General features: G+C 49.4%; 1 protein-coding gene across 4 annotated transcripts in view; it reads left to right on the top strand.

Annotated features, from left to right (window-relative positions):
- Zfhx3 (zinc finger homeobox 3) overlaps positions 1-24812 on the top strand; it is a 253485-nt gene that overhangs the window by 92466 nt on the left and 136207 nt on the right. For all 4 annotated transcript variants that reach the window (XM_085843596.1, XM_085843598.1, XM_085843597.1 and 1 more), the window contains one exon: positions 4761-5257. In XM_085843596.1, the coding sequence (XP_085699722.1) occupies positions 4761-5257 (497 nt within the window). The remainder of the gene's footprint in view (positions 1-4760; positions 5258-24812) is intronic.

Genomic DNA, 24812 nt, shown 5'->3' with positions numbered 1-24812 from the left:
GACCATCATCGTTTCAATATGAGCAATTGGAAGCTGTAACAAGCCCTATCGGAAAACACAAAGACTGGTTCTGTGCCGAGCTGGGAGCCACCCTGGGAGATTCCCCAAGTTCTCTTGTGTATTTTCGAGGATCCTGATGAAAGAGATGCGTCCTTACTTATTTCAGATGAGTTGTTGATCAGTGTAGTTGGGAATTAATTAGGAATTAAATTGCCCTGGGGACACCGTCATGAGTAGTGTGATAAATGAAGAACTGAATAAATTGTAAAACTGTCCACCAAAGAAAGCCGAAGTTTTGATAGCAGTTGGATATTGGCTAGTGGGGGGTGGGGGTCTTTGTTGCCTGAAAAAACAGTATCTATCTTCCAGAGATGCTGGGTGGGCTACATCCAGGCCTTCAAAGGTCAGCTTTCTGTCACTGTGACAAATGCCTGAAGTGATGGGTATGTGAAGAGAAATAGTTTTGGCTCACAGTTTTGGGGGGTTTCAGTCTGTGGTCAGTTGGGCCTATGGCTCTGGGTCCTGTGGCAAGGTCTTGTATTATGGTGGGAGGAGAGCGAGAGGGAGAGAGGGAGAGAGGCGAGAGGAGAGAGGAGGAGCGAGGAGGAGTGAGGAGGAGCGAGGAGAGAGGAAGTAGCCAGGGTCCCATATGACTGGAAGATTTACAGCTGGGTCCCACCTCTGGTTCATGACCTCATAGCACCACAGACTGGGGACCAAGTCTTTACACACATAGGCCTTGGGGTACATTTTTTCTTCAGACTGCAGTGCCAAGTCTTACTGATTAGTTTGACTCATACACAGTAGAGCCAAGAGTGGGTGGGATCTGGGTACTGGGGCCTGTGCGTCATGACCAATGTTTTGAGCAGGAAAAACACACATATTCTGACTTTTTGAAGGTCAGTGTGATGGTCAGGTCCCTTTGGACCTCATTATGTGGGGCCCGGGCTACCTTCCATTCCCTGACTCTACTGTCTAGGCCTTCTGGGATCTGGAGAGAGAACTTCCGTTAAGTACTATCCTATGATTGACATGGGAATAAGTAGTGCTCTTAGCAACACAGTGAGCATCTACCTTGATGTAGGCGTGGGTGAAGTGAGCGCCAGGAGACCAGACTTCACCAGGACGCAGGTCTCGCTGCAGGGCTGACGGTTGCGGGGGAGCGGGGGGAGCTGTGTTTCCGAGCATCCAAGCTCGTTCTTCCTGCCTTCTGCTGCATCTCTTTGAATTCATGATATTAGAAACCTTGTTTTCTCTTTTGAAACATTCACCTGTTGATCTCTTATGACCAAATGATCTGAAGGTGCTTCACTGCCGCACTGGTTAACCACGAAGGCGCAAGAGTCCATTGTTCTGTTTTGTTCCCCAGAGGGAACCCTGCACCCTGGGAAGGGTGGGTGTTGTTTCCTGGTGCCTTGAAGCCCATATCTCCTCCTCTCCTCCTCCTCTTCTCTCCCTCACCAACAGGAATTAGTCCTCCCCCCTCCACCCCCGCCCTCACCAACAGTTAGTTTCCCATCTTAGATGCAATAAAGTTCTGGTAGACAGATATTCAGAATGAACTGGGTATAGCCCTCATACCACAGAAGCCTAGAAGCTGCATGAGCTCATGCCGACAAATCAAGGTCTTTCTAGTTCCCTTGAAAGTGAGTGGCTTCTCCTTGAACTCCTCAGTTGGAGACATATGTTGTGGCTTTGTTCCTTTTCTACCTAGTGTCTGTAAGTCCCAGGGGAATCACCCCAGTTCTTAGCGTTGCCAGAATACAAAAGAAGCAGAAGGACAGCCCTTGTGTTCAGACTCACAAAGAAGAGCCACTTCACGTCCCAAGAGCAGAGCTGTCCCTTCCCAGGACTTTGCCCGGCTCAGTCGGGAAGGGCTCTTGAGCTCTGAGCACCGTGGTTGGATGAGGTGGGTCTTCAGAGATGTCCTGTCCTTTTTGGTGGCTGTGAGGTCTGTCTGGGTGAGGAGAGTCACAGTTGTTGCATGTTGCAAGGCTGACTAGGTGCGGGGACGAGAGGATGTGTCCAGAGGATTGACAAAGGATGTTGTGTGGCCTCAGCAGGAGGAAGAACAGAGGCAAGTAGAAAAGTTTCCGTGGTACCGGCTGTGAAGCTGGTGTCAGGCCATCGGCGAGGTGGCTTTAGGGTATAAGATATGGTTAGGTTCTGCAGCAGGGCAGGAAGGGCTTCTATGAAATGTACTCTCACCTAGCAGGTTACCATTCCCACGCTTTCTTTGAGAGAACCTTCTCTCTAGTGGTCAGATGCTCGCTCCAGAGCTGTTTCTAGTTCTTGACGACGAAGAGGAGGGTGTTAACCCCTCGGTCTGGTTTGGCTTACATGGGTTTGCCACCATTTGTAGACAGGATATTAATAAGACTTGCAGCCGTGTGAACGCACCTCCCTAGACTCCCTGTAGACTCTCAAGTCTAGCAGAATCAAGGAGTTGGGTCACCAGGGCAGTTCTCCTGTTTCCCCGAGTAACCAGGCATCTACAGAGCGCTTGCTTGGGGGTTAGTCGGCCGCTGCTTCCTTCATTTGCTTTCGGATATGTTATTTCATTCGTGCCTCTTGAGTCTGTGCTTCTGAGTGGCCTCCCGTGCCAGGCCGTGAAGTCCAAGCCAGTTGAGTCTCTGTCACGGGTCCATGGTCTTTCCCAAGGCCCACATAGGGCTCAAGAGGCGTGGCCTGCCTCCGTCTTACTCAGACAGGCTCCCAGATGCCTGTGGATCAAGTGAGGGTCATCTAACTCACTGCAGTTGATTTAACTGTGTGGACTTGCAGGATTCCAACGCCTTGGCGTTCCTCCAAGGTGGAGTCTTGGCAGGAGTTCGGCTGGGCTCTTTGTCATCCTGACTCCGCTCGGCTTTCCTCCGCTGGGCCTGTGTGAACCAGGGATGGGAGCAGGGGCTTACATCTCTGCTCCTCCTGAGGGCTTCTAATGTTCTTCCAGACGTCCAGCCAGCGACAGCGGATTTTTCTCTGTAGAGCAGTGTTATTGATGCGCCGATGCCCAGGCTGCGTTAGAAGAGTGGGGGAAGATTTGATGCTTCAGGTGGTTCACATCAGAAACAGTAACACATTTGCTCCTTGCCTCTCCCCTCTGGGCAGCTTTTGCTTTGGCCGAGCAACTGAGTGTGTTTTAAGGATGTTACCTGAGTTTGTCCCTGTGAAGGATAGAGCTGGATTTTCTTTCTTTTTCCCTTTCTCTTTTCTTTCTCTTCTTTCTTTCCCCTTTCTAATTATTTGCTCCCCCCGCACCCCCCCCCAAAAAAAAAGAGTCATAGTTATGGCTCCTCTCAATAGGGGGCATGGTAAGAGAGCCCAGAGTGGAAAGCCTCCAGAACTTTCTGGAATGCACGTGTGGAAGATTCCTCTGTCTTCTTACACTGTCTGAAGACTTCGAATGTAGCTTAGTGGAGTCCATACTGAACTCTTCTTCTTTTGTAGTCGATACAAACTCCCTGCCTCCCCCACCCCCCTTCTTTCTCTCCCTCTGTCTCCCCTGTCATCTTCATCATTTTTTTCTTTGATGAGCCACTAACTTGGATTCTAATCAGTTGTTTAAAAAAAAAAAATCTCAGTCAAACCACATATAAAAAGGTCAAGTTTAAATATCAGATGGAGGGTGGAGGAGGGTGGGGGCAGACCTGGTAGCTTGAGTGCATGTGTTCTAAGGAGAGGTAGGAACTAGAAGGTGACAGTCAGCCTTCTAAAGACCATGCACATCTAGGCGACAGAGGGGAGGCTGCTCTCTCCAAGGCTTTCTGGTGGTATATGTAAGAGTTTGCCGTGTTAGTTCCCTACCATTGAAGGTAAGCCTTTCCCTGGGTTTCTGCAGGGCAGTGATGGACAGAAAACAGGTTGGGGTTCAGAGGGAAGGGATGGCAGTCTCTTCTCAGACCTTTCTTAGGGAGTGCAAGCTGAGCCCTTGACTGTAGCTGCCTGTCCAGAGTCACCTCCCGAGCATGTACCATTTTGGTACTTTTGACCCTTGTCTGTTGCATAAAATTTCTGCTCTTGTGTACACGGGGCGGGCTCTCAGACAACAGGGCCGTTTAGAACAAGGCTGGACTCTGGCCCTGGAGGGCCCCCACCCCGGTAGAGATGCAGCTGCGATACGGTCTTGTGGAGGGCTAGCTATGACCCAGGATTCCATGTGATACAGGGTCTTGGAAAAGGAACATCTTTCTAGAAAGGGTAAGAGGTGGGTTAGGCAGTTCTGACAGACAGGTAGGATAGTGACAAGAGGGGCCTGGGAGGGGATGAGGGCTCGTTACTGAAATCTCTACAGTACAGTTAGCTGTGCTGCAGTGTGGCCATCGATATTAACATTAATAGCAATGAAAAATTCAGTTTCTTGCTGTGTAGACAGCAAGGTACCCCACAGCCCACTTCCTACCATGGCAGGAAGTTTTGCTCCTCCGAGATGGTGTAGGTGAATACTGGGCCCACTTTAGGTTCCTACTAGAGGCCTGGTATTATGGACATTTCCGATTCTGGCAGTAGGTTGGGGTCTGGACTTTCAGATCCTGTTGTATATAAAGATTTCTTGGATCCTGAAAGAGGGGGTGCATTGAGATCATTCACGGGGCCACAGTCCATAAATGTACCTAGATGTTCTTATTCTACCAAGCACAGACTATCCAAACACAGCAGAAGGATTTTGTTTCGCCAGCCACTAGCACCTTGCAGGGTTTGTTCTCTGTACCATGGCTGCGAGGCTGACCTCTGACTGTCTTCCTCTACCTTCCCTACAGTGGGCGGTGAGATCCCCCTCGACATGCGCCTCGGGGGCGGGCAGCTGGTATCGGAGGAGCTGATGAACCTGGGTGAGAGCTTCATCCAGACCAACGACCCATCGCTGAAGCTCTTCCAGTGTGCCGTCTGCAACAAGTTCACGACGGACAACCTGGACATGCTGGGGCTGCACATGAACGTGGAGCGCAGCCTCTCGGAGGACGAGTGGAAGGCCGTGATGGGGGACTCTTACCAGTGCAAGCTCTGCCGCTACAACACGCAGCTCAAGGCCAACTTCCAGCTGCACTGCAAGACGGACAAGCACGTGCAGAAGTACCAGCTGGTGGCCCACATCAAGGAGGGTGGCAAGGCCAACGAGTGGAGGCTCAAGTGTGTGGCCATCGGCAACCCTGTGCACCTGAAGTGCAACGCTTGCGACTACTACACCAATAGCCTGGAGAAGCTGCGGCTGCACACAGTCAACTCCAGGCACGAGGCCAGCCTGAAGCTGTACAAGGTGAGGTCGACCTCCTGAGACCCAGGGACGGTCTCAACTCTAAAGGTTTTGCATCCAGTGCCCAGTGAAGCCTGAGATTGTGTCGATGGCTTCCTCTGGTGGCTGAAGGTTTGGGGTGTCTCATTTCAGGGGGCAGGTTAATTTCTAGCAGCCCACTACTGTGTGGCTCCCTTCTTTGGTGCTGGTCTCTGCAGTAGTCTGTTGAGTCTCCCTCAGCTGTTGCGGACCAGCCTCCCTTTCTGTCCTTTAGCCTATCTTTTATTTCTTCACTCCTCTGTGCTCCCAGAGTGTGCCATTCATGTGTGCATTTTGTTTATCCATCTCGCTGTATGCTAAACACCTTATATATACTGACCACTTACTGTTCTAGAAGAATATCAGTGCACATAAAAGAGCCCAATACAAACCCGTGCTCACACACACACACACACACACACACATATACATATATATACACACACACATACATATGTGTATATGCACACACATATAAATACATGTATACACGTTTATGCAGATATACACACATGTATGTACTCATATCCAGATGCCTGCCCTCACAGCGTTTTCATTCTTTAGGGAGAGGATGAGTTGCAGATCCCATGGCTAAATTTTGTGGTGGAAGGCAGTAAATGCTATGGAGAGAAAGAGCTCACGTGAAGGAGCTCCTTGGTTCTTTCTTCAAGTTTCTGCATTTTGCATCCATGTTCTCTGCTTCCTCTCCTTGTAGCCTCTTTCATTCCTTCCTTCCCTCTCCTTTTCTCTCCCAACCCCTCAGTCTCTGGCTGAGCAGTGTAGACCGTCAAGGAGGAGGGGCTGCAGATACTGTAAATAGTCCTTTTACTTGCACGGCAGGATTGCTCCAGACGTTCCTATTGATTTTCGCTGGACTTAAAGCCTCACCTTTCCCTCTAATCATCCCATAATGGCTTTAGTATGAACAATCAGGTACAAATCGCCATAAATCTCCCCAGCCTCGGTTCCCACACCCTCCACTCCCTCACCTCTCTCCATCCTCTCCAGTTTCCTCCTCAGCCCCTTCTCTTTCCTCTGACGGATTCTCACTCCTGGGCTAGCAAGTGGTCAGTTCCTGCCGACTGTGGACTCTGAGCCGGCACAGTCTCCCGTGTCCCTCTTGTGATTGTCAGTGGAGACCCCACAGGAGGGAGACTCCTGGGCTCTCCCTGGTCTCCGCTGGGTTGGTGTTTACGATTGGTCTTGCCTTGGCGCGTCCTCAGGGAGCACTGTGTATAAGGAGCAATTTTAGAGAAAGGCAGTAGGGATAGAGTGTTCTAGAAGTGACAGCTGACACCAGGTCCAGTGGACTGGGATTGGTTTGTATACTGAGTATAAGCCAGACCCTCTATTCTGTGCATACGAATTCCTCACTGGACTGGCTTGATTTCGTGCCACAGTAGAAAGAATGCCCTTGGTAGTCAGGTTCAGTTGCAGGTATGACCTGAGTGGTGCTGACATGGCCAAGACAACCAGGTGGGAAAACGCCAGAGGGAACCAGCATTTCTGAGGGACCCGGCAGTTAAGTTTGCACAAGGGAGTCCTCCTGGCCACTGAGGTCATCTGTCACCTTATGAAGGGTCGCATAGACATGGACTGAAGCTGGGCTCTTCTCTCTTAAGAAATGGATCGCCCCTTAGATTGTAAAATGCACACACTGACCGCTAAGTCCTCATGCCACATCTTCCATGTGGTCCAGGGCTCCACTAAAGCCAAACTCTTGGATTTGCTTCTGAAGGGTCAGGAAACACAGGGTTTACTGAGAACTCCTCACCCCCACTCCCCCAGCCCCACCCCACATCATGTCCATGGATCACACCCGGAAAGTCAAGAGTGAGGCCTTTTCTGAGGAACAGGTGTGAAGGAAACATTTTCTGCCTTATCTGCGCTGGTCACATGTAACTGGGCCTTACTATCTTATTTATTTTGTCGGCTTTTTGTTTGTTTGTTTGCTCTTGTTCAAAGTCACAAGTAGAAGAGCCCAAGATACTGAGGCAGAGGCTGGCCAGTTGGGACCAGCAACTCTTTGGCTGGTGGCTGTCTGGAGTGATCAGCCTTGGTGTTTCAGAAGAGCTGCCCCAGGGTCAGGAAGCAACGGTCTTTAGAGTCTGGTCTTATTAGTCCTTGGAGAATGAATGCCCTTCTGCTCGCCGAGGCTCTTTTGAGAGGCAGGGAACTCTCCCACCCACCTTTGGATGACACAGATTATGAGTCCAGAGCTTACTCCGGAGCCCTTGCGTTCCCTCCATGAGACTAAGATAAACTCGTGGCCAGGGAGGGAGGGCTCCCTTTTCCTTGGTTTTCTTCGGAGCCTGGATTCGGGTGGGGTTTGGAGGTGGTTGGCGGGGGCCCTGGTGTGGCCCGGTAGTAATGGAGATTGACTGTGTGCTACTTTTCCTCTTGCTAATGTAATCCATTAGCCCGGCACATGCATAATCAGTTTAGAGCACAGTTAACTGGATGTAATCAAGTTCTTTACTGTCTGCTAGGGAAACCGCTCCAGAAGCAGCTGACCTAGGGAGAGCACTCAGTCTGCCCAGCTCACCCCATCCTGCCCTGACCCCCCCCCCCCCTTTCTTCTTCTGCCCCACTTCCTGGCAAATTGTTCATGCCCAGCCAGGGCAAACTAAAAGTTGTTTTTTTGTTTTGTTTTGTTTTTTTAACTTTGTGTTTTGCTTTGTTGAAACAGTATCTTTTTTTTGAGACAATGTAACTTTTTGGGTCTCAGACTGCTCAGAACAGTCTTCAACTCACTGAGTAGTTGAAGAGGATCTTAAACTTCTAGTCTTCCTTTCCTGCCTCCACCTCCCAAGTTGCACACGGTACAAGTGCACACCTTCACACAAAGTTTCATGAGGGACTGAACTTTGGTCGTCATGTTAGGCTCCATTGGACATCAGGGTTGGCTCCACCAACTAAGCCACATTCCTAGCAGCTGGAGTTAGCCGTCTTTTGCCAGAGTAGGGACTGCCTGCAGTTTGACCTCCCAGTGGATCTCCAGTGTTCCTCCTTCCAACCAAGCCTTGCCGTCTTCCCATCTTCCCTGCATGTTGGAGGCGATCACAGATCACAGGATCAGGAGTCTCACAGGCAGGCTTTGTCCTGTGGTCACTTCCCTGGGTGTCATGGGGGTTGATGTAGGTGCGGCAACCCTAATCTGAAAAATCCCCAATCAGAAAGTTGAGCCAAAACATGTGGGTACTGCCAAAATGGCACCGAGTTCCCTCGGGCAGCGTAACTAAATCTGATGAATTTGTGTTTAGAGCTCAGACCCAATCTAAACATAGGGCATGAGGTAAATACAGATATTCCAGACTCAGGGGTAAAAAAATCCCCCAAGTATAAGCCATCTGGGTCCCAAGATTTCTGTGCTGCTGTGTTAGGACTGGCCTTTCTAAAATGTGGGACAACACAGAGGTTAAGCTAATCTGAAAACAAAACAAAACAAAACAAAACATATTTTCTCCTAGAATTGTTTATTCTGCTTATTTTGTTTTTTTTTTTTTTAATTTAAAACACTTATTGTGTATTCATGTATGCATGTGTGTGTTTCTGTGTGTATCTGTCTGTCTGTGTGTCTGTCTGTGTACAATTTGAGTGGTTCATTCTCTTCTTCCACCATATGGGTCCCAGAAATCAAATTTAGGTTGGCAGGCTTACTGACAATCATCTCTACCCACTGAGCCATCTCAGCTCCAGTGATGATTTTTAAAATGAGTTTTGTGTGTAATCGTAGTGAGGCAGGGGACCTGGGAGCCCACGATATCAGATAGAAGCTCCTTTTTCCTTCCCCTGGACTCATGGGTGGGTCCTGCAAAATGTTCATGACTTCTGTTTTAACCAGTGGCCGCCTTTGGCTATGGGTCTGACTGACTGTGGTAGGCCACTCTGACCACCTGGTCTCTGCCTTTGGTGTCGGGTCGTTTCCTAAGCCGTCATGGAAGTGCACTGTGGAACAGGCTAAGCTCCAAAACCCATTCACACCTTTTCCTGCTTTCCTAGGTAAACATACCCGCCTCCTCCCACCTTCCCATGTCCCCCACTCAGGAGATGTGAGGTGCCAGTGGCTTGTCCTAACACCAGGAGCAGCTCCTACTGACAAATACTTGTCTCTGGGAGCGAGCAGATTCTGAGTCCATGGGTGACCCCGGGCGAGCCTGGGCAAGCCTGGGCTTATCCTGCCTTCATGATTGTAGTTGTCAATGATGAGCTCTGGGAAGTACTTGATCTTTTCTGCCTGGGAAAGAGGGAAGGGGAAGGGAAGGCAGTTTGAGTCCAAGCACACCTGCCCACTCAAAGAGTCCCCTGTGCTGGGAAAGCGTACTGTTTCTAACAGACAGATTTAGACCCCACCAGAACCCATTACTCAAACCGTTCCCAGCTGAAGTGTCTTTGATTGGGCCCAGACCCCAGGTTTCACGATAATCTTAAATTATAGCAAGGACAGTTGCCAACCTAGTCAGTTTCAGGGTTGAGTGAGCTACCCGAGGCTCGTGAGATCAGATGCCAGCCTCTAAGCCCCCTGTACTTGGCTTAAAATAGGAGGGGAGGAGAGGCGAGCCCACATGACATATGGAAAACCTACATACGGTCAGTCCTCCTGCCTCTTCTGAGTGTTACACAGTGTGGAAGACCAAAACGACAGCCTTTCTTCCTCCTCAGTTGCTCCTTGGGTCTCAACAGGGCAGAGTCATAAGGCCACTGAATGGTAGATGGACAAATCAGAAGATATCCTTGGTTTCCTTAATGGCCACACGCTGGGCAGTGTGCATGCTCTGTGCAGACAGGGCAGGGAGGGCTCTTCCAAAGGCAGCTTCACCCTTAATGCCTGTGGGGGCTGCCTTGTGGCCTTTGCCTTGTTTGACAGCAAGGGCCCCAAATCCTCTGGGGTAGCTTCTGTCTGCTACCCAGAAGCACATGTGTCATACGGTTTATGTGTGATTTGACTCAGGCGCCAGTTTCCCATCAGCGTCCTCCTATGATATAGACTGTTGAGTGTCTGCGGACTCCTGCCTACCCAAGGTAGCTTTGGCCCAGAAAGCGATCTGCTCATTCAGGAGGTTCAGAAGGTGTGTGTGTGTGAGAGGCCAGATGCTTGGAGGGAGTTTGTTCTCTCTGACCTCTTTCTCTGGAGCAACTGGAGCTTGAAAGTTCATGTCCCTCAGTGGACAGCAGAGCTGGCAGGACATGGGAGATAGCATACATAGTTCCTCACCTGGCTCGGAGATAGCCTGTGGCCCCATGAGTCCGTGCTGGAGGGATCTTAGGATGGCTCTGGTAGACAGGCTGTGGTAGCCTCCAGCCACTTGTCAGCCTCAGGGATCTCTAGGGAGATAAAAGGTCAACCCTTAGTTGGGGGGCAGGGATCACACAGGACTGGGTTAAATCATCACTGCCATGGGAACTTGTGGCCAGTGTGTCACCAACTGTGAGTAGTATGGGTGCTTGTTACCCCTTGGGAAGGTCCCTTGCCTTCTGGAAGTATCCCAGGCACCTTCATTTGTGTCCCCTAGGAAGTATTCCTGTGTAGGTGGATGGCCTCCCCCTTAGGCTCTTCCCAGGTCATTGTGGTGATGGCCTTGGGCATACCCTACCCCCCACCAGGTCAGGAAGCACAGGTCAGTGTTGTCTTTTGGCTCTACCCTTCAGGCCTCACATAATGGAACTGAAATTGTGTTAGATGCATGACTCTGGCTCTCTCTTTAAACTCCCTCGGTTACTATGCCATTCCTTGAGGAAGCCATACTATAACCATTAGCCAATACTCTTGCCATTCATTCTGCACTGTGCTCCCCTGCCACTCCCAGCCCTCTGGTGAGCACTCATGAAGTCCTCCCTCCTCTCCCACCCTGGTCTCTTTATGTAGATAGCCATGAACAGTGCAGACTCTGGTAAGAACATCGCTATATTCTGCTACAGTCTACATTATTTCTTACATGGCTAGTATTGCTCATTTGCAAGCAAGTAGTAATGGGGATTACTTTCTTTAATTGTAAATGTAATATGAATTGGATCTAGCCATCATGAAGATACTTTTAAAAAAAATACAGCAGGAAAAGAGAAAGTTACCAGTCTGGTGGCATCTCACAGTGACACATTTGTGTTTCCTGTGGGACAGGACAGGACCTTGCTCTGAAGCCCAGGGTGGCCTTGAGTTAGTATTTTCTTGCACACACTTCTGCAGTGAATGGTATGACAGGTTTCAGCTGTCACACCCAGCTTCCGTGTAACCTCGCTTTCTCTTGCACACATGACGGAGGCGGTTTGAAAGAGTTGGCGTGATGTCGTCCCTTTTACAGAGTATCCTTTGGGGGCCTGGTGAGATGGTCGAGCCGGTAAAGGTGCTTGCTGCTGAGCTTACCAGCCTAAGTTTGATCCCTGTGAAGTTCATGGGAGGAGGAGAGAATAGACCCATGCAAACTGTTCTCCAAGTTCTGTGTGTGAGATGTGGCAAAAATGTGCCTGTAAACACACCTACACACTCAAAAAGTATTGAAAACAAACTACGACAAAGAAAAAAGATACTGAAATACCTTTCTGCTAATTTTGAAATTACAAAAGTCCTTTCCAGCCTCACTCCCTTATTCTTCTAGACTGTCCTCTGCTCTCATAGATAGGCACACGTGTGCCTTTGTCACATGAGCAGACACACTCAAATCTGGACTTCTTGCTTAAACACTGCTTAGACGAGGGGCAGAGAGGCTGTGGGGTCATCCCTGGTAATGGCTGGTGGACATCTGGCCAAACTCCCTGGGGTTCCTTTAATCCATTGCTCCAGTTTACACCTGTTAAACCCAAGTGATAAGTTGTGTGTGTGTGTGTGTGTGTGTATGTATGTATGATACAATGGAAGTTTCTGTTTTCTTTCAAATAGAATAGTTAGTTGGCTGACCACCACTTCAAGAAGGGTGTGTGTGTGTGTGTGTGTGTGTAGGCCAGAGGTTGATGCTTGATACTCAATATTTTCTCTACCCTAGCTTTTGAGACAGGGTCTTCTAGTGTACCCAGACTCAGTTCAGCTAGGCCAGCTGGGCAAGAGGCACCGATAACTTTCGTAGTTATGCTCTGTCCATGCCCCCGACTTCTAGCTCCCAGGGTTGGAATTACAGACCGTTCCTAGCTTTTATGTGGGTGGTGCTCAGAGTCCAGACTCGAGGTGTCCTGCTTGTACCGTGGTTTTACCCAGTGAGACATCGCCTCAGACCTGCGCCCCACTCCCCACAGCAGTTTTGATTTAGATAATCTCTTCCTTGTACGTGATGTGGAAGGTACAGCCTCACATTCCTCCTCCTCCGTGGTTTGCAGAGCACCTTGTAAGTTATCACACAGATCTAGATGGTTTAGAGCAGCCATCCTCAACCTTCCTAATTTAACGCACTTCCTCATGTGGTGGTGGCCCCCAACCGTAAGATTATTTTTCGTTGCTACCTGGCGGGGGTCTCAGTCGCTAAGACTATTGGAGACGTGCTTTCTGATGGCTGCCGCCCATGGGTTGAGAACTACTGGTTTGGAATGCTTTTAGGGAGGCAGGGTGGCAAGACATGGCGCCAAGGTCCCTCTCTGTTCAAGGCCTCCAAAGTCCTGTGCTTCCCACTGAGCTTTTTATTGTTTTTAGATGCAGGGGGTCTCTCTTAAGTAGCCCAGGCTGGGCCCTGGCAGAGATGCCCGGATCACAGGTGTGAAGCTCCACCCCATGTTTTTTTGTTTTTTGTTTTTTTTTTCTCTCTTGAAGTTGGTGTCTGGGTGGTGTGGATGCGGTTTCTGGATAAGCTGTTTTTCCAGTGCAGGCTACAAAGTCTCCTGTGGGGTTCTGTCAGTGAGCCATGATCCCTGGCTTGGGCCAAGAAGGAAAGGCACTATGGTGTTTGTCAGTCAGTCAGAGTGTCGGAAAGCCTTAGTGCTGCTTGCATCTCATCCTGCCCAGTCCACCTGCTCCCACCTAGCAGAATCCTTCCTGCCACTGGCGTCTGCCATTTTAGGGGTGGTTTCTCATGGTTAGGGGAATGCTTGTGCAGTGATTACATTTCTCTGGCTTCTAGAACAATCATTCGTATCACAGTTACGTAGATAAATCAGGCACGCAGGACAGCCCCCACCCCCCACCCCCATTGCAGGTGCCCGGAATTGGGTAAACGCGTGAACCCCCTTTTTGAATCCTTTCAGGTTGCTGGGGACATGGACTCAAAGGGCACATTTGAATATATACAGCTCCAACAGGTGTTTCTGGTTTTTTGTTTTGAAAGGGAAATTGTAAGGGAACTGTAAGGGAACAATTAAAGCATTGTCAGCAAGACTGTCAGGAAAAGGCAAGAGTTTTTAAATAATTACATAATATGCCCGAACCGTATTCTTGGTTCTGTTTTAAACAGAACTGAGAGCTCTAAATTTGGCGTGGGCTGGGAAAGGCGGATCCTATGACAACCATGTCAGTAGTGCCACGCAGTCTTATACTTTACTAAAACCACATTCCCGGGCCTTCCCATCCATCCTCTTGGTTCTTTGAGAAGCAACAGCGATGTCAGATGGAAGTCTAAAGATTTTAAAGAAGACCAGTGGCAAGGGCTGGGAGCTGTGAATGCGACCCAGCGGACAGAGTGCTTGCCCAAAGGCCAGCAATTCTGGCTTGCTTCTCCAGCAGGTCAAGGTTGTCCTCAGCTATACAGGGTGTTTGAGGCCAGCCAGGAATCCACGAGACAGCAAAGGGTGGAGGGATATGAAAGCCATTGACTCGAGGTGATGACCTTTGGCTGGAGCAAGTTCTGCTGCAGAGGTCTCCAGGTATGGGTGCCAGGCACAGCCAGTGACCACATGGGATGCTCAGGAAAATGTGGGTTTCAGCTGGGCAAGTAATAATAAGCATATCACATAAAGTATATATATATCATGGCTGGCTCATAACCTTCTGTATCTTGACACCCAGGGGCTCCAGTAACACACGCACAGATGCGTGCGCGTGCGCACGCACACACCTCTTCCTTAAACTCACATCTCAAGAGACCATGTTGCATTTACTTTGGTCACCTTTGGGTGGTGACCTGCCAGCGGGCCCTACAGGAGACTAAAAAAGACCAGCAGCTCCCTTGTTCTGTCAGCCCCTCTACCCCGCTCGTGTTTCTCAACCTGTTTGTGTTTCTCATACCAAACTCCCATCAAAAGGTCACCCGGTTTTGGTGCAAAGTAAAATGTCTTTTCTGTCGTGAAAGTGCAAAACTCTCTCCATTCCTTTTGGTAAATTTTTACCTGCTGATACTTTCCCCCATTATCTCCTTTAAAAAAATCCATTTATTCATGCAATGTATATTATATATTACACAAATAAATATATATATGTTTATATATTCATATAAAATATAACGGGGTGAGGTTAAGATGCCTGGTCGAGTCTGCTGTACATTTGCCAGCCTTGTGGCTGTCCTAGCTCACCCCTGGCTCCTGGCCTGCCTCTTGCAGTTGTTACTAAGATGCACAAAGGCATGGGGGTTCAACTGGGAGTCTGGGTCCATTGCTCACAGAGGACCTCCTGTGTCTGTGGCTCTATAGGTTGCCAAGAAGGCAGGTTTGAGTTCAGACTCATTAGGAGTGATGAGGGAACCTTCTCTAGGGTCCTTTCCTGGTCCGTAGAAGGTTAGAACTATTTTATCTACGGCTGGTGTTTGATCTGTACTTGTTAATGAGCAGGGCAGCTTCCTAGGCTCTGGACAGAGCCTCACAAGCCTACTCGGTCTCTTAGGTCAACAACTGTAACAACGTTTTCTTTGACAAGGCCTGTGCACTGGAATCACTAAAGAACATGCTCACCCCTAGCTGTCTGCTACCTCCTTCTCTCTGGTGATGATCTCCTCCTTGCGGACCATTGGGCCTTTGCAGACACTGGCGAGCCAGCCTCTGTGGTCTGCCATGGGTGACATGTGTGTCATTACTACTGAGCAGGCACCTTCTCCTTCCTCAGACAGAGGAGGGTTGAGCCCAGGGACTAGTAGGTTTTGAAGGAGTCCTGGTGTCATGGGATCTGCCCTGTTCTTCCACCTGCTTCTGAACCCAGCTGTGGTGGCCCAAGGGGATCAAACCCCAGGCTTCCTCTGACTGCCCTCTCACTCCAGGGTGACAGATAGAAAAGCAGATTTCCTACCTGGGCCGGCTTCCCTTACAGAGTGTCAGTCAGCCAGCCCTAGGGGACAGCGTGTATATGGGGGCTCATGGCTTTCTAACCTGGTACTAAATCTCCGTTTTGTCTAAGTTGCTCTTCGTCCGCAGCCTGTGTTTAATTGCTTTGTCATCTTGTGCCCATCCTCTGGAAGGTGGGTTCCCCAGGCTCCAGAGTACCTGCTTCCAGCATGTGCATTCAGAACCCCATGTCTTCTGCAGAGCTCCCTTTGGCCAAGCAGGCAGATGAGCAGGTATGGCTAGTGCCCTCCAATCTCCTCTCTCTGTCCCCCCCCACCCTCCCCTCACCCCACGATTGGTATAGGTTTCACCTGACAGAAGGTGGGTGTTGGACTTTGGCACCCAAGTGTGGCTGTCAGTCATTTACTCTTGGCTTCTCCTGGGGAAGTCACCTCTCTGGGATAGTAGGAATGGTACCATCAGGTCTTAGCTCTCATCCCGCTTGGGCCTCATGAGGGGTTTGGGAGGGAGCTGCGACATGTAGAGGTGTTAAGATTTCCGAGTATTCTGGCTTTGCTTGTACTGGGGGTCGTGGCAGCTGAAAGACGCCCATCTTGCTTTAGTACCTGCCTTCCCTGCTTTTAACAGGCCGTGTTTGAACAGAAGGCTTTTGAGTTCCAGACCCTGTAACGCACCGCCTCCCCTGGGCCCTGCGCAGGAAGGTTCTCTGCGCAGCAGCCGCTGGTGACTTTCTTGTGGAGGGTGCTTTTGGGAGAGAGAGAGAGAATGCAGACGAGGAGTCTCCTCACCCAAGATGGTGTCCCACGTAATCTTGCCGTATCTGTGTTGCCGTGACAGGCCATGTTTCTCTCCACCCCCCTCTGGAGCTTTCTCTCCAGGAGGATTCAAAACAGAGGGAGTTTTACGAGCATCCCTCATCCCCTCCAGCTAGCCTAAGCCAAGTGGCATAGGGCCCAGGCTTGTGATTTCCATATGTGTCCTACACAGGAATCAGTGAATGTGAGACAGGCCGCACCCCAGGCCCCCAAGCCAGCTCTGGTTTAGAAAGTGCTGTGGAGGTGACTAGCTGGAGACCCCCTTGTTTATGCTACATCTGTGCTCACTTTCTGATTCTCGGGTTGGGCTTCTTTTTCTTTTTCTTTTTCTTTTTCTTCTTTTTCTTTTTTTTTGCCAGATTTGGTTTCATTAGTGATGGCTGCAACTGTCCAGGCAGGAAAAAGCAAGCGGTGTCCCCCGGGAGTGGAGCTCTGACCTCCTCTCTCTCAGTCTCAGTGTGTCCTACTTTGAGTGTAGACCCTGTGCCATCCCTCCCTCCGTCCCCCCGCCCCCCCCCCCCCGCTCTTCCCCCACCCCCTGCTTCTGTCCTTTACCTCTCAGCCTGCAGATTTGCTTAGAGCCAGCAGGTTCCGGACTCATCACTCAGTGCATGACATTTCCTCTCTGATATTTCAGTTCCCAGAAGATTCCCCCTCCCACCCACCCCGAGTCCTCTCGGAACCCCTTCTTGACATACCCTTCCTGCACTCAGAAGCCTGCCTCTTTGGGCTTCAATGAGAGGCGTTTAGAGACCTCAGATCTCACCTGGGGAAGTCTCAGACAGCAGTCATAAAACCCGGGTCCTCAGGGAGGGGGTGGGAGGGGGGCTAATTACACAGCTAATTGATCTAACAGATGTCGTTTAAAGAGCTCGTTTCTTTAGTGATTTGGCTGCACACATCCCACCTTGCTTGAGATGGGCTTGTAGCCCTGTCAGAAAGTATCTTTTTTTTTTTTTTTCTGATGAGCCCTCAAGGAAGAGCCTGCCTGCTTCCTGTCTCTTTTTGAGGGTCTAGTGACCCATTCTGGCTTTTCCAGAAAGCTCCCATTGTGGTTGCTGTATGCTTAACGCCTGCCACACCATTTGACATGGCTGGTTTCTGCCTCCCGTGCCAGCTCGTGCATCTACTTGGTTTGTGCGTTGAACCTCTGGCCATTTTGTGTCGCCTCACCTTCAGGGGTACATTTGAAGGATGCAGAATATGTGTGTGTGTGTGTGGGGGGGGGTTACAAATGAATTGTACTAGAGTATCCTTCTCTCCCCCTATTCCCCCCTTTTCTCTTGTTTCAATCCTCATCCTCCTTTGAGATAAGGTCTTACTCTGTAGTCCAGCCTAGCTGTAGCCCAGGCTGGCCCCAAATTCACTGTCTAGACCAGGCTGTCCTCAGACTTCTGATAGCCCTCTTGCCTCATCCTGATAGAGTTAGGACTCTCCAGGCCTGCACTCCTCTCATTGTCTTTATTGCAAGCAAGCTTGGGAGGAACGCCACGGAGCCTTTCCTGAAGGTGTCTTCAGAGAGCAGATAACAGGGCCCCAGCTGTTCCAAATGACTCCTCATTCTCAGGACAGAGGTTGAGGGAGGGAGGGAGGGAGGGAGAGAGAGAGAAGGGGCAGGACAGGAAGCATGAAGGCGGTGCTCTCTCTGCAGTGGGAAGATTGATTGGAACAGAAATGTTGGAGGCTGTGTCTCCTGCAGGTTTCCTGGGCGAGGCTAGGGGTGTACTTGCGGATCGGATCTCAATCATGGGATGGACCTGGCTTGGGTGGCCTGAGCTGCCTAGAAGTCAGCTGGTCCACAGCTGGGCTGCTGGCATTGGGGCCTGGCTACAGAAGGCCTTGTTATCTTCGTGTCTCGACCCCTTGTTAGTCCTGGGTGAGCCTGGAACGATGATGGTACCCGTCTGGTCTAGCAGTGGTTTTGCCTTGTCGGGGTCGTCCGTGGTGTCTGCGGCACCAAGGTCCTGACTGTCTTGTCCCTGGGCCCTCTTTCTGTCTCCCTGCTAAGCTCTCCATGGCGGCTTGAGTTTTAGGGCACCATCCATCTCCGCCTCCTGCTTTCTGTGTCTCTCCCCAGGGCTGTTCTTCATGAAACCCAAGGCTTCTCAATACCATCTCTCACCTGTCTTCATCTCTGACATCTCCCTGCATCTGACTCCTCAGCTTAGAATGTAGCCTGGAAAGAACTCTAAATGGCCCCAGCTCCTAGCAACACCCCCCCCCCCACCGCCCCAATTTCTTCCCTTCCCTTGAACTGGCATAGCAACCTACCTGAGCTTTGTAGCTTATCGTGCTGGAATGAGGTGAGCGTGATGCTCGGATGGAGACCTTACGGAGGCTTCTTTAGCCACGGCTTTACCCTTTCATTCTCCTCAGAGACTCAGTCTTACCCTGACTCTCACAGCATCCCTCACAGGATTCTGCAGCCTGTGTCCGAAGGCTTGGAAAACCCTCGTCCACTCATCGGGATGCAGCCTCCTTAAACCCTGCTGGCCCGGATTGCTCCCTTCCCAAAGCTGCTGTATCCCCTCCGTACTGTCTTAGGGAAGATTTTTAGTCCGTACTGCAGCCCACTCTCACCCACCGTGATCCGCCTCTCCCTAGTTGGAGAGCCTTTAACGACAGGATCTGGTTAACCTTGCCCTCATTTGTGTCGCTCCCAGTGGACTTTGGGCAGGCTGTGAGCAAGTGTCGCCTGAAGATTTGAGAGTAAAGAACGGGACCTAAAACCTAGAAAGCATCCAGCTCTGGAAAGCCACTTACACTTGTTTTTCTGGACCTGCCCCCTTCCGTGGACAAATGTCCATGTCTAAACCTTGAGTATTTAGCCCCCAACCTGGTTCCACGCTCTGAGAACCTTGTTCTATAACAGAGAAACTCTGCCTGCCCCTTCTCCTCCAGCTATGAAGTCAGCCATGCTTGGTTTTTGGTTTTCTGAGACAAGGTCTCATCTGAAATCCACTGTGTGGCTGAAGCCAGCCTTGAGCTTATTTTCCCACCTCTCTCTCACATGTGCTTGTATCACCGTGAAAAACCACCACAGTGGAGAGCCGCAGGGCTCTGAGCCTGAGTCCCCTTATCTGAGTCGACTGGCCTCTTCAGGGCAACGGCTTGGAAATTTGGCTGCTCTCATCCAAAGAAGTACATTTCCCGTCGGTCACTCAGGAGGTCGCTGTGCCAATCTATTTTGTGTATATGTTTAAGTCCAACAGCGTGCATATTTTCACCCTGTGTGTGCCAGAGTTCCATATAGTCTGTTCTTCGTGTTTGACAAGTTGATTTCACACTTCACTGATGCCAGTCTCACGCAGGGAGCTTTGCAGAAATGTCCAGCCCTGCACGGTCCTTCCCATTTGGCAGGGGGTTCTAGGTTCTGGATTCATGTCCTGTGGGACTCTTAACTGAGAACCCGAACCGGTCATGATCCAGTCTGAAAAACACAGAGAGGTTGCTGATTCACTAAGACCCGAGCAGGTCTGCCCGAGGAAACGGACACCCTGTTGGTTAGATCATAAGACCGACAGGGAAGCTGTAGTTGCAACAAAATGTGGAGAGGGGTTGTCTTGTAAAAGATGAGGTGGGCAGAGGACCGAGGCAGCCATCTTTCTGAGTCTTACACCTGAAGCCATCTCATGCCCTGATTGGAGTAGGTAAGGCTCCCCTCAAGTGAGTGGCTATAGAGCTTTGGAAAGAAAACTAGCAGTGAGCTGAACATTTGTGCGGTGGAGTTTCTGTTGTTTGTTTGTTTTTTAGTATTTTCTTGGTAAGGAAGGATGTTCAAGTGTCAAACTCAACAAAGAGTTGAGCATAGCAAATGCAGTGTACCGATCCCTGCAAGGTGCCTTGGAAGTGTCATCAGCGTAAAGGGCAAGCATTTGGTAGCCAAGGGGATGAAGAGATGGACAGATGCAGTCAGTGCACTTAACCACTGAACCCTTGAAAGGTTTTTATAATGCAGGGTAGAGGTAAAATGGCAGGACAATGTCTTCTCCCCACCTGGAGTACCACCATGTTGGAATCTTGTGTGTAATGTAAGGTGTTCCCTCCCCCTGCCCTTCCCCTCCATCCCATGGCCAGACAGTATGGGCCATGCTGGGCCTCAGAAGACAGAGTTCAGATGAGTTATTCCACCCTTACAAACAAGGGCCTGATCCCCCTGGAGGCGGAATCTAGCTAAGGGCTCTCACACTGCAATTGAAGACTAACAGGGTCTTGGCCACTCAGGGGGACTTGATGCTTTTACCAGAATCCCCCTTTGCATCCAGTGTTGTCCACATGGGAAAGATGGGCCTGTTGATGCTGTCTGCAGAAATCAGTCTTAGTTTTGCTCCTCACTCCTAAATAAATGACATCAGCTGTCAGAGGATGCTCGGTAGGTGTTAGATAGGTGAGGGGGTGGACGCAGAATGGAAAGCTTGATTGCCTATAGGTCCCTGGGAGCAAACCCACATAGCTCTTAGAGTTCGAAAGGGGGAGAGGTTCTCCATCTGGGACCTCAGTACGTTCCTCTGTGTGACCGGTCTGTGAAATGGGCTAATAGAATTACCTGTCCAACAGGGTGGCTGAACAAATTGAATGAGATAATACATATGATGTACCTGCCAACATTGAAGTCCATATATAGCAGAAAACCGTGTGTGTGTGTGTGTGTGTGTGTGTGTTGTAAGCACATAAGATGTGGGCACGTGTGCCTTTGTGAGGCCAAAGAAGGATGTCAAGTGTCTTCTTCTATTGTTTTATGCTGTATTGTCTTGAGAGGGTCTCTCACTGAACTGGAAGCTCACCGTCTCTGTTGTACTGACTGGCCAGCAAGCTCCCAGAATCCTCCTGTCCCTGTCCCTCACCAAGCTCACCGTCTCTGTTGTACTGACTGGCCAGCAAGCTCCCAGAATCCTCCTGTCCCTGTCCCCCAGTGCTGAGGTTACAGGCATGTCCAGCCATGCCCACTTCTTTTGTGGGACGTGAACTCAGGCTCTCTTGACTGTACAGGAAGCGCTTCTCTTCACCCAGCCATTTTCCCAGCCTCACAATCCATTATTTTATGAAAGTACCATTCCTTTGCCTTGGCTAACCCCCCCCCCCGCCCCTGTGTTGTGTAGATACATAACTGAATAAATTCTTTATTCATTCTTCAAATTCTAATTTTAATAAATTTAATAAACTAAATTTACATTTTATTTATTCATTTTCAAGTTCCTCACATTTTTTTCCTCTTACTAAAAATAGACTTTTTTTTTTCATAAGCTCTATTCTGATTATAGTTTACCCTCCCTCAGCTTCTCCCAGTTCTTGCCCTCCTCTCAGAATCCACACCCTTTTTCTCTCTCCTTAGAAAACAAGCAGGCATCTGAGGGATAATAATAAAATAAGATAAATCAAAACCAAACAAGTCAGAATAGGGCATAAGGAAACAGGCAGAAGACAAAGGGCCAAAAGAGAAAGCATGAGAAGCACACACAGACACAGACAGACACATGTGTTCATACACACAGGAATCCGCGAGAACACAAAACAGAAGCCGTAATATATATATATATATATATGCAAAGTATCCATAATACTTTTTAAAAACAAAAACAAAAGCATTCTAAAACAAAGCACCTCAAAAGATACTGTTGAGTTCATTTCCTGTTTGCCATCACTGCTGGCCCGCCATTATGAATGGCTTGTATACCCATTTCATTTGGAGGAGACAAAATTTTCATTTGCAAGTGGTTATCGAATGGCGACAGCACTGGGTTAGGGGTCGGGTTTATGTCCCCTTCCCCTCTCTGCATTGAAATCCCATCTGGCTCAGATGTGTGCCATCCCTCCCCTGTGCAGGCTTCCACGGTCTCTGTGAGTTCTTCTGTGAGTCAATCTTGTTGTATCTAAGGACCTTGTTTCCTTGGTGCCCTCCGTCCCCTCTGGCTCTTACAACCCTGATCCTTGGTGGGAGGGATTTGATGGAGACATCCCAGTCAGGGCTGAGTGTTCTGAGGTCTCTCACTCTCCACACACTGCCCGGTTGTGGCTCCCCTATATGATGCCATCCGCTGGAAGGAAACCTCTCTGGTGATGGCTGAGCAAGGCACTGATCTGAGTATAACAGAATGTCCTTAGGAGTCATTGTATGGCTCTGTTCCTTTAGCAAGACAGTAGTATTTGGTTTTCTCCTAGGTCCCCGTATCTAGCCTCAGGTTCTTGATCACCAAGCAGCGTCAGGAATGGGTTGCATGTCACAGACTGGCCCTGAATCCAGTCAGACACGAGTTGGTTACTTCCACCGTTTCCTCACTATTGTACTTACACATCTTTGAGGCAGGTCACCCCTGAAGAGCTGAGAATTTTGTTGGTGTTTGCCTTCCTCCTTTGGTGTAGTGTGCAGAAAATCTTCTAGTACAATGAACACCAGTCCATAGGCAAAGGCTTAGGTAGGCACCGGCTGGACGTCTCCATGGACGTCTCATGTTTGGTGAGCTGTGTAGGTGCTGGCTTCACCTAGGGCCTTACTGATAATTGACTTTTCATAATTCGTTTTCCATTGGCTTTGAACTCGATACACTGTCAGGTTTGGAGGACACAGTGGAGAGATGTCACCATTACTGTTGTTCAGTGAGATGATTGAGTGTGTCACTCAACCGTGGTTGCTCTGTGGTGACCCTGTGTTAAGAGTGAGAGTCTTGGACACCTCTAGCACTAAAAGCATAAGCGTGTTGAAGTTTTTTCCCAAGTACATCCTTCTGCCTCTTCTAAGAAGAAGGGCCCCAGCACAGTCCTTAGGGACTCTGAAACCACCCAGGGCCAGCCTCACTCTGGCTTGTGTTCGGTCCAGCCCTTCTCTGTGGAGAAGTCAGTTGTGAGATGTGAGCTAGGAGGTTGCTTTTACTGCCAGTCTCTTAATCCTGGTGTCCACAACCTGAGGTGTTGCTGTTTTCTTTGTCTGTCCGTCTGTCTGTCCATCCAATCATCTTTAATTTTTTTTTTTTTTAACAACGTCCAGCATCAAAGTAGCTGTATCTCTCGTACTTGATCAAAATCTCCTCGCTGCACGTGAGGATGTGGAGGTTTGGAATCGATGCTGAGCATAGGATGTGTTCTCAGAGACATGAGTTATTCTGCTTTCTTAATTCTTTTACTGTTTTCGGCAGAGGCTAACACATATTAAAAGAAAAAAAAAAGACAAAGCCAGCAAGCTGCAACAGGGCAGCTCCCTCCAAAGCAGCAGCCTCCACGTGTGCGCGCCACAGAGGCAAAGATGGACAAAAGGAAAGCTGAACTCTAATTAAACTGGAATACATCTGACACCGCTCCCCTTTCATGTTTGGTGCCTACATCTGAGTGCATCCTGTAACCTTGGAAATACCACAGACCATCCTGGAGTCGGGGGCAGCCCCCCAGACACTAGCCCAGGGTTGGCTGGCGCCTCAAAGCCGCCCTTCCCCGCCTTGCATAAGCGAGTTCATTTACATCGAAAGCCTTGCTGTCTGTGACATGGCTGACTTAACATTGCCTTAGGAGTCTCCCTTTAATGTTTACATTTGTGTTCCTGCTTGTGGCCTTCAAGTCCCCACTCACCCTTCCTTACAATCAGCACCTGCAAGCCAAGTATGCAAAGCTGTTTCCATGGCAACCTGTGGCGAGCTATTAATTTTAGATATTCCAGAAGTTTCTTTTTCATCTGGAACTTTTTTCTTCTCTCTCTCTCTCTCTCTCTCTCTCTCTCTCTCTCTCTCTCTCTCTCTCTCTCTCTCAACAATCCATCCCTCCTCATCTCTGTTTGGATGTCAAAGGTCAATCTCCTTGGCTACCCTAGTTGTAGATGTTTCTCTCCCTCAACCCCTCCTCTTTTAAAAGCTGATTTCCCCACATTTTATCTAATGAAACACACAGCTAGCCCCAGGGTTTCTGATTACAGACCTAAGTCAACAAGTGGTAGGAGGAGCCACCTTGCTTTGAGTCTCAAAGTGCTAACTTAACCACGCCTTTTAACATCCACAGCCATGTGCCCACACTACTGGAAAGTCTCATTCGGTCCGTTGCCTGCCTGGTAGTTAGAGCTGTGTAACAGGGTCCCAAAAATACACGTCTAAACAAAACAAACCCCCCAAAGTTAGCTGCTCCTCTTAATAGACCCAGAGGGCTAAGTTTCCACGATGTTTTTTACAAGGCAGTCAGGAACTTTGTAGAAATGCGGAGCCTGCTGGGTTGGAAACACCTGCAAAAAAATGCAAACCCCCGTGAGAGGCAGGCGCTCACCTAGGTTGCAAATTGGAGCGCCCGTGAAGAAATGCAAAAGACTCTTTTGCATAGCAGCGCTCACTTCCAATCATCTACCAAGAACGGTATTGTAGTGTCCAGGATGTGGGGTCAGCCAAGTTATTACTTTAGTTTACATGTTTTTAAGGACTATATGCAAGTCTTTTGCATCCCTTGGTCACGTGTCAGTCATGGCTCTCGTCATTTATTCTTAGCGCTGGGATAATCGAGCTTATTTTGGGAAACGCATGAGCCTCGGTTTTGTTTTCTGGCCTAGGAGGTCTGATAAGTATTTTGTTTTCCTAGATGTGTCAGTTCCAATCTGATGCTCACTGTAGGCCATAGCTAAAAACAAGGAAATA

This window comes from Mus caroli, unplaced genomic scaffold, assembly GCF_978045245.1.
Source record: "Mus caroli unplaced genomic scaffold, Mus_caroli_1 scaffold_10, whole genome shotgun sequence".
NCBI lineage: Eukaryota > Metazoa > Chordata > Mammalia > Rodentia > Muridae > Mus > Mus caroli.
Note: the sequence above shows the minus strand (reverse complement) of the source record. Positions and strands in the feature narration are given on the sequence as shown.